This window comes from Coregonus clupeaformis, chromosome 30, assembly GCF_020615455.1.
Source record: "Coregonus clupeaformis isolate EN_2021a chromosome 30, ASM2061545v1, whole genome shotgun sequence".
NCBI classification, from domain to species: Eukaryota; Metazoa; Chordata; class Actinopteri; order Salmoniformes; family Salmonidae; genus Coregonus; species Coregonus clupeaformis.
The window spans coordinates 11,742,534-11,752,271 of NC_059221.1; the positions used below are offsets into that span (position 1 = coordinate 11,742,534).

At 44.9% G+C, this 9,738-nt stretch overlaps 1 protein-coding gene across 4 annotated transcripts in view; it reads left to right on the forward strand.

Annotated features, from left to right (window-relative positions):
* LOC121545900 (cyclic AMP-dependent transcription factor ATF-7) overlaps window positions 1-9,738 on the forward strand; it is a 43,824-nt gene that overhangs the window by 28,425 nt on the left and 5,661 nt on the right. For 2 of the 4 annotated variants that reach the window (XM_041856813.2, XM_041856809.2), the window contains exons 3-11: window positions 462-573; window positions 3,644-3,774; window positions 4,189-4,365; window positions 4,764-4,951; window positions 5,251-5,335; window positions 5,792-5,911; window positions 8,140-8,283; window positions 8,768-8,956; window positions 9,184-9,289. In XM_041856813.2, the coding sequence (XP_041712747.1) occupies window positions 462-573; window positions 3,644-3,774; window positions 4,189-4,365; window positions 4,764-4,951; window positions 5,251-5,335; window positions 5,792-5,911; window positions 8,140-8,283; window positions 8,768-8,956; window positions 9,184-9,289 (1,252 nt within the window). The remainder of the gene's footprint in view (window positions 1-461; window positions 574-3,643; window positions 3,775-4,188; window positions 4,366-4,763; window positions 4,952-5,250; window positions 5,336-5,791; window positions 5,912-8,139; window positions 8,284-8,767; window positions 8,957-9,183; window positions 9,290-9,738) is intronic. The other 2 variants (XM_041856811.2, XM_041856810.2) reach the window with 2 other exon arrangements.

A 9,738-nucleotide genomic window follows, 5' to 3' on the forward strand; every position in this document is an offset into this window, starting at 1 on the left:
AGTCAAATGTATATGATTCTGCGACTTGACATCTGATATTGAGGTTAAGGTGCTTTCTGGCACCTAACTGACTGAGCATCAGGCCTAGTAGATTATCACCTCTCTCTGTGTGTGTGTGTGTGTGTGTGTGTGTGTGTGTGTGTGTGTGTGTGTGTGTGTGTGTGTGTGTGTGTGTGTGTGTGTGTGTGTGTGTGTGTGTGTGTGTGTGTGTGTGTGTGTGTGTGTGTGTGTGTGTGTGTGTGTGTGTTCACCGATCTACCCCAACCCGATTACCCGGGATCCGACCAGGTCAGATGCAACATTTTGCAGTTAACCCTCAGATCCCGGGTCGGATCCCGATGGGTGGCTACGGGCCTTGGATCTGTGTGACAAAACGGCATATTCATTTTATGAAAACGAGCCAGTGCGCACTGCACGTGATCAGCTTCATAAACTATATCTCTCTCCCTCCCTCTCTTCAGAGGTTTACCAACGAGGACCACCTGGCTGTACACAAACACAAGCATGAGATGACTCTGAAGTTTGCCCCTGCCAGGACTGACTCTGTCATTATCCAAGGTACTGGTTCTCCTAGTGAGTCTGGATTATTCAACTTCATTACTCTACTGTTTGTACTGTCACCTCTTTACTTTGGTACTCTTGTCAGTTGTTGAGTACCCAAAATGAAACAATTTAGTCAGAAATAGCATCTCTGTCATCGCCTGTCAAGTTTGACTTCCCTGAAGACCTTTAGTTGAATATCGGATTAATTTGATTATCTTTAAAGCTAGAATCCTTAGTTGAAAGAATAACACACTGTCACCCTGCCTTTTTGTTTTGAAAAAAAAAGCTGAGGGAAGGGCCTGGAGAAATGTAGCCATTCTCAAATTCATAGAGCTAGGGATGCAAGAAATGACCATCCATGATATCAAAATGATCGTTTGAACCATTGTTTACAAACATTGGAGTAAAACAAGGAAGCGTGGTGCACCGGTGTATGGCCTGTGACACGAACGGTCAAAAGTGGTGAGGGAGGAGCGCCCTTCTTAAATTGAGCAGTAATCTGCGCCGCACTGTCAGGCTGTCAACAAGGCAGCAGAGTGCATTATCCAGAAACATATAGTCTCAAATTCCCGACCCTAGGCAACACTGATGGACTATTTTGGCATAGAGGAACTACGTCACTGCCTACATTGATAAAGGGAAAAAAACACATTCTGGGGGCTCTCCCAACAAATCACGAGGCAGACATGCCAGAACATCACAATTCGAAACCAAAGTTTGCAGGCAACACCTTTTGTAGTGGTAGTTGATGCAAACTAGGCACTTGTGAAATGCACTCATTAAAAATAACCTCTGTGATCTCCATCTTGCTAGCTACTATTTTATTCAAGCGGATATTTTATTCAAGCGGATGAAGTAGAGACGTAGACGTTGTTCCTCTATGCCAAAATAGTCCATAATTGAAACCAGACCCTAGACACTGTTGCCTAGGGTCAGGTTTTTGAGACTATAAAATGTATGTTCAAATTTTCATTGGGAAGGCAGATAAAGCGTTTTTATCAAAAGCAATCACTTTTGCATGTGAAAACACAGAATCCTACTCATTACCCCATGTGCTTAATCAAGCCTAGGCTACGTCACTTTTGTTTTGAGTCGACTTCACCCGTGGGCTTTGAAAGGGGCAATCACTTTTTCTTTGAAAACGATTGCAATCACTTTTCTCCCGGTGCAAACTCCTTCCACCTGGGTAACCCGGGCCAGATAATCGAATCCCCTCAAGTTTATATTTTGGATTCTGATGGGGGTATGATAGTTGATATTAGTTCATGAGCCATTTCTAAGTTATATTCTTCAATAATCAATGGTTAAATATCATTGATTTACAGTGGGGAAAAAAAGTATTTAGTCAGCCACCAATTGTGCAAGTTCTCCCACTTAAAAAGATGAGAGAGGCCTGTAATTTTCATCATAGGTACACGTCAACTATGACAGACAAATTGAGAAGAAAGAAATCCAGAAAATCACATTGTAGGATTTTTAATGAATTTATTAGCAAATTATGGTGGAAAATAAGTATTTGGTCACCTACAAACAAGCAAGATTTCTGGCTCTCACAGACCTGTAACTTCTTTTTTAAGAGGCTCCTCTGTCCTCCACTAGTTACCTGTATTAATGGCACCTGTTTGAACTTGTTATCAGTATAAAAGACACCTGTCCACAACCTCAAACAGTCACACTCCAAACTCCACCATGGCTAAGACCAAAGAGCTGTCAAAGGACACCAGAAACAAAATTGTAGACCTGCACCAGGCTGGGAAGACTGAATCTGCAATAGGTAAGCAGCTTGGTTTGAAGAAATCAACTGTGGGAGCAATTATTAGGAAATGGAAGACATACAAGACCACTGATAATCTCCCTCGATCTGGGGCTCCACGCAAGATCTCACCCCGTGGGGTCAAAATGATCACAAGAACGGTGAGCAAAAATCCCTTGAACCACACGGGGGGACCTAGTGAATGACCCTGCAGAGAGCTGGGACCAGAGTAACAAAGCCTACCATCAGTAACACACTACGCCGCCAGGGACTCAAATCCTGCAGTGCCAGACGTGTCCCCCTGCTTAAGCCAGTACATGTCCAGGCCCGTCTGAAGTTTGCTAGAGTGCATTTGGATGATCCAGAAGAGGATAGGGAGAATGTCATATGGTCAGATGAAACCAAAATATAACTTTTTGGTAAAAACTCAACTCGTCGTGTTTGGAGGACAAAGAATGCTGAGTTGCATCCAAAGAACACCATACCTACTGTGAAGCATGGGGGTGGAAACATCATGCTTTGGGGCTGTTTTTCTGCAAAGGGACCAGGACGACTGAGCCGTAAAGGAAAGAATGAATGGGGCCATGTATCGTGAGATTTTGAGTGAAAACCTCCTTCCATCAGCAAGGGCATTGAAGATGAAACGTGGCTGGGTCTTTCAGCATGACAATGATCCCAAACACACTGCCCGGGCAACGAAGGAGTGGCTTCGAAGAAGCATTTCAAGGTCCTGGAGTGGCCTAGCCAGTCTCCAGATCTCAACCCCATAGAAAATCTTTGGAGGGAGTTGAAAGTCTGTGTTGCCCAGTGACAGCCCCAAAACATCACTGCTCTAGAGGAGATCTGCATGGAGGAATGGGCCAAAATACCAGCAACAGTGTGTGAAAACCTTGTGAAGACTTACAGAAAACGTTTTGACCTGTGTCATTGCCAACAAAGGGTATATAACAAAGTATTGAGAAACTTTTGTTATTGACCAAATACTTATTTTCCACCATAATTTGCAAATAAATTCATAAAAAATCCTACAATGTGATTTTCTGGAAAAAAAATTCTCATTTTGTCTGTCATAGTTGACGTGTACCTGTGATGAAAATTACAGGCCTCTCTTATCTTTTTAAGTGGGAGAACTTGCACAATTGGTGGCTGACTAAATACTTTTTTCCCCCACTGTATGTCCAAAAATGTATGTAGCAACTAAGGATTCTAGCTTTAAATCTCCACACCAAAGTGTTTCAGAATAAAACATCCATCCATTGGCTCTTTTCTGTACGGGAAGTGTGGAAAAAAAGATGAGAGATTTTCTAAAATTGACATTTCTCTGTGTTTCTCTTCCTCCTGTTCCAGACCAGACCCCTACTCCCACTCGCTTCCTGAAGAACTGCGAGGAGGTGGGGCTGTTCAACGAGCTGGCTAGCTCCTTCGCTGAGGAGTTCAGGAAGGCCCAGGAGGATGACGACAAGCGGGCCAAGAACCCTGTGAGTAGAACCCAGGTGGTTCCATGGACCACATTTGCCTGATGAGTTACTGTATTTGAGACCTGAAGACTTGCGTAAGCTCTAGGCTTTAGGTCAGCAGACTAACAGTCTTGTTGTTAAAGGGGAGTATATATATATAAAAACATGGGGGATTGGAAGTGATGCAGACAATTACATTGATGGAAGTTACAATCGATCTGCAATATTAAGCTGATCTACCCCCAAAGAAAAATAAAAAATAAAAATAAAATGTCTTGTTGTGCGCAGAAGACCAAGATCGGAACCCAGTCAGTCACATGGGCAATGGGGTGGAATGGGATTGGAGACCTGGATCTTCTGAAGGGCTATCTCTCCTGTGCTTTGTAGTGTCTCACAGTCTCCCTCTCCCTCCTTCTCTCCCCCCCTCTCCTCCAGCTCCCTGCCCCGAACAGGGAGGTGGCCCTGGACATGAGCCTGCAGACGCCGTCAGCAGATGCCGTGAGGGTGAAGGAGGAGAAGCCTGTTGAGGTTGACTCCTCCCCACCAGGAAGTCCAGATTCCTTTTCCAGCATGTCAGACAGTAGCAGGGACGCCATGGTGAGAAGAGGAAAGGTAGGGGTCAAAACTAAGGGGACATGACTGACCAGCAAACCCATGTTGAATGACCTAATTGGTTATGGTTAGGTTAGGATTAGATTTCTGGGTTGGCATGCCAGTCACGTCCCTTCAGTCACACCCAAAGGTAGGAGACGGGAGGGCCAGAGGAACAGGTAGTCAGTAGGGATGAGAGACCAGGATGGACGCTGTGGTTTGTTAATGGGGAACGGACGGCTGACAGGATAGGGGAACAACATGCCTGCTGTACTCCACCTTTACTAAGTCTATGTGCTATCAAGCACATGCATTGGAAAAGAGGCTTTATTAAACCTACAAGAGTCGTTATTGACCTAATGCTGACCTTATACTCATCACCTGGTGTTCAACTAAGCATCTCTCCTGTCTTCTCTCAGGACACTCCCCCGAGGCCAGCGCTGAGTTCGGCCCCCACCCCCACGATCGTGAGGCCAGGCGCCCTCCCTGTGCGGCCCAGACCAGGCTCTCTGCCCCTCCACCTGGGTTTCGACGCTCTGCACCCCACCATGCCTTCACCCACCTCCGTCATCACACCCACCCCACCCTCCAACCGCACCCTATTGGGGTGAGTGACTGGTCCTCCCACCACAAGCCTGGTTCCAGGTCTGAAGATGGCATAAGCAGATCTGGAACCAGGCTAGTCCTCCGTGGGGCCTGGAGATCCAGTTAAAGATGGCTGTTTTATGCCGAATCCCACATCAACCCTTTTTACAATCCCTACCCTCTAGGCCACTACTGTAGAACTGAAAGGACTGGATAAGTGTATCCTATATGATGTAAATTCCACCTAGCCTATCAGAGGACAAGATGGAGATTTCCAAATCGATTTTTCCCCACCAGTAACCCTCTACCTCTCTCTTCTAGCTCTCCCACAGGCCACTACCCCATGATGATGCACCTTCCCAACGGCCTCCTCCCTGGACCCATGCAGATACCCTCTGTCATATCTGTAAGTAACCTGCCTTCACCGGTCTGTCGTCCTCTGGTTTGGGACCGGCGGTTGTTGCCAATTCTGATTCAAGTGGAAGCTGACCATTACCTGGAAGCTGGTCCTCCGTAGCTCAGTTGGTAGAGCATGGTGGTCGCAACGTCAAGATAGTGGGTTAGATTCTCGGAACCGCCCCTATTATTATTATTATTATTATTATTATTATTATTATTATTATTATTATTATTACATATCAGTCAGGGAGCCTAGTTTGATCATAAATAATTCAATTGTATGCTTGCACTAGTTGTCTATAATGAGTATTAATTCACATGGAAGAACATATGAAGCACCTTGAAACACTGCCATTGAGTAGTGTCTCACTTTGCCAGCATGATCCCCAACCTAGGTTGTTAATGTGTGTGTGTGTGTGTGTGTGTGTGTGTGTGTGTGTGTGTGCGCGCCTCCTGTCTCTAGCTGGCCCGGCCCATGCACATGGTGCCCAACATTCCCGGCATCCCTGGTCCTCCTCTGGGAGGTGGCAGCAGCGGCTCCAACTCCCCCTCCGGGTACACCACACACTCTGAGGCCAAGATGGTTAGGAACAGATGTCTCTGTGTGTCTCTCTCTCTCTCTGTCTCTCTCTATCTGTGTGTGTCTCTCTCTCTGTCTCTATTAGGGATGCACATTTCTGTCAATTTTGCTGCCGACTAACCGACCCTCATTAACCGCTTAACAAACTCTTAAATTTGTTCCAAACAGTAAAATGACATGACCAACATAAATTACTATGCATGAATACAAGCAACAGACATTTTTGAAACTATTGAAACGTGCAACAATAGCAAGCAGTGTTTTCCATTAGTTACTTTGCTAGTGCGTCGAGCCCTCTCCCGCTAGAATGAATGATATGCATCTTCTAGCGATCTATTGATAGGATAGGGACCTGTCAGTCACAAAGCGAGCGATGACAGGGAAACACAGTCTGCTGTCTGTCCCGCCTCCCGGTACAATTTGTGTGCGCTGTGGTTGCAGTCAAATTTCTTTACATGGAGGAGGGAGAGAGCATGATGCTCGTGAATTTGCAAGTCCCATGTAATGTAAGTGGTAAAGATAAGTTGAAATCCACGACTTAGCCTAATTATTGATTTCTAGTGCTTTCATATTTCCTAGGCTTCCTTTCCTAGGATTTTGGGGCTTGCCAGACAGTGACGGTAAAGTGAGTGACTCGTCTCGTCAGCCTACCGAATCGCATCGATGACAGAGCCGTTCATTTGGCTCCCTAATTTGCATAGGCTACTTTTAGGCAATTACCTGCAGATAAATTATGAAAAGAGTCGATGAAGATGGTGAATCATCACTACAGGAACAATACGTAGTGGAGAGCCTCATTCTGGTCCAAAATATGATCATTAGCGCCCTCACAGAATCCAGGCATTAAAACAGAATTCAACAATATTCTAAAATGTATTTACCTTAGTAGGGAATCAACTAAATGTATTGAACAATTATTAATTTGCCCAAGTTTAACATAAGACATGAACAGAATGCATCAGTGATTCGTATTAGCTGCAACTTTCTGAAGAGGCAATGGGAATGTCTGTGTGTAGATGGAAATGCTTTCTCGAAAAGCCTTCTCAATTAAATGTTAACTGAAAAGTAGCCTATGCTTATCTGGCAGAATTATGTCATGATTATTTTCATCAATCCAGTGGGTATTTGTTTTGCAAACTCTACCATCACATGTACCCTACAAATACACTGCTAAACAACATCCTCTTGCTAGGTGAAACTTGAATAAAGGGGTAACTACACCCAAAAATAAACATTTCTCCTGATTTGGTTTAAGCATTGTTGTGGACTTAGAACATCCAATTTTGTTGTTTTTCTATTTTAAAAAGTATGATTTTGAGAGCGAAAACCTGAAAAAACTGGGAGAAACGGAAACCTGTAAAAACAAACCTAGCAAATACGTCAAACACATGGTTTCCAGGTGTTTTATGCTATTCCATTTGCTCCGTTCCAGACATTATTATGAGCTGTTCTCCCCTCAGCAGCCTCCACTGCTTTCTGCCATACATACCTTCAAACTACCATAAAACTCCTTAAGTATGCTCTTACCTAAGGTAATATTCAAACAATTCCCTTAGGTAAAGGAAAATTATTCCTTAAGGTAAACCCTTAAGGGAAACACTTAAGATGTTTTATGAAACCGGGCCCTCAACTTTGAACTTTTTCACTTAATTTAAGGCGTTAATTCGCCTAAAGTTAAGGAAACTTTAAGTGAAACGATAAGGGGAATATTTACTTAAGATGTTTTATGCAACCGGGCCCTGCAGCTCTCGGTGTCCGACAGGTGATATTCCATGTGATAATTAAGGTACATGACAAACTAATGAAAATACACACGTGCCAATTTAATTCCACTCAGTTATGCAAATGAACCTTTAGACCGATGAGCTCGACCGGTCAAATGTATTTTCGGCGGCTCTCTGTGTCCATTGGTTTCCCCCTTCGGGTACACCACACACTCTGAAACCAAAATGGTGAGATCGATTTATGGCGCTCTCTTGTTCTTTCTCACACACACTCTCTCTGGTTCTCTCTCTCCCCCTTCCCCCCTTCGCTCTCGCTTTCTTTATTTTTCCCCCCATCTCCCTTCGTTGCCCTGTAACCTTCGTTCCCTCCTATCTCTGTTTGTTCATCACGTGACTGAGATTGCATAGTCCAGAAGCAATTGTGATAACACTTGTGTTTTTTTTGTGTGTGTTTTGTCCATGTGTGTTTTAATGTTAAAATGGTCCTGGTTGTCCTGTCTTCTGTAGAGGTTGAAGGCAGCACTGGCCCAGCAGAGTTCAGGAGGTCATGGTATGGGAGGTATGGCCGGCAGCCCCATGCACCCCCAGAGGATGGAACAGAGCCAGTTATTGGTGCAGCACCCCGATGCACCCTCCCCAGCACAGCCACAGGTAGGATGACGTGGAGACATTGACACACTCTCACTCACTCCCTCAAGCACTCACTCACATGCATGTTAATTGTAAAGAATACACATGGAGGCTTTACTCTGTGGCAATCACGGTTGGGGTCAATTCCATTTCATTTCCAGTCAATTCAGAAAGTAAATTGGAATTGGAATTTCAGTGTACTTCCTGAGTTGACAGGAATTGAAATGGAATTGACCTCAACCCTGGTGGCAATAGTATATTATCCAAATCCTCTTGACTTGGATCTTCGTGACTCGTCGTTCGTTGACATCAGTGGAGGGGCAGGGCATTATAATTTAGGCACTGAAAGACAATTTTGTATCGGTCTTGTTTTAAGTGTTGACAACCTGACAAGCCCACTCCCCCTCAGTTTATACCCGTCAGCTTGCTGCGATGACTCAAACCCTCTCTCTATCCCACCTCCCTCTCTCTCCATCTCCCCCACGCCCTCCCCCTTCCCCTCCAGGTGTCTCCGGCCCAGCCTACTGGTGGTCGGCGGCGGCGTGCGGCGGAGGACGACCCGGACGACAGACGACAGCGTTTCCTAGAGAGGAACCGGGCGGCTGCTTCGCGCTGCCGACAGAAACGCAAAGTCTGGGTCAACTCCCTGGAGAAGAAGGCCGAGGAGCTTGTCTCCATGAACGTCTCGCTGGCGGTGAGTATGCGGTGTGTGTGTGTGTGTGTGTGTGTTTTTTTTCAAAGCCGCACTGTACTTCGATCTCATCTCTCCTTTTCTCCAAACCACCTACTCATTGAAATATTTCAAGCAGTTTGAAAATAGAAGATATTCTTTCCTCTTCTGACTGTACCGGGTAGAGACAGAGTATTGACTCATTGTGTTACACAACAGCATTGACTCATTGTGTTACTGTGTCGCTTCAGAATGAAGTGTCTCTCCTGAGGAACGAGGTGGCTCATCTCAAACAGCTGCTGCTGGCTCACAAGGACTGCCCTGTCACCACTCTACAGAAGAAGATTGCCTACATTGGTGAGCCTGTTAGCTTGCAGCATCTAGAAAACACATAAACTCTCATATGTGCTTTTGTAATATTATCTTATGCTGTTTTTGTCTATAACTTCTGTATTCTGTCATGCATTTTATGTTTTATCGGTCTACACACAATACCCCATAATGACAAATACAAAGCAAATGTATAACAAAAACCCCCCCGGAAATATCACATTTACATAAGTATTCAGACCCAGTACTTTGTTAAAGCACCTTTGGCAGCGATTACAGCCTCAAGTCTTCTTGGGTATGACGCTACAAGCTTGGCACACTTGTATTTGGGGAGTTTCTCCCATTCTTAGGGTCGTTGTTCTGTTGGAAGGTGAACCTTCGCCCCAGTCTGAGGTCCTGAGCGCTCTGGAACAGGTTTTCATCAAGGATCTCTTTGTACTTTGCTCTGTTCATCTTTCCCTCGATCCTGACTAGTC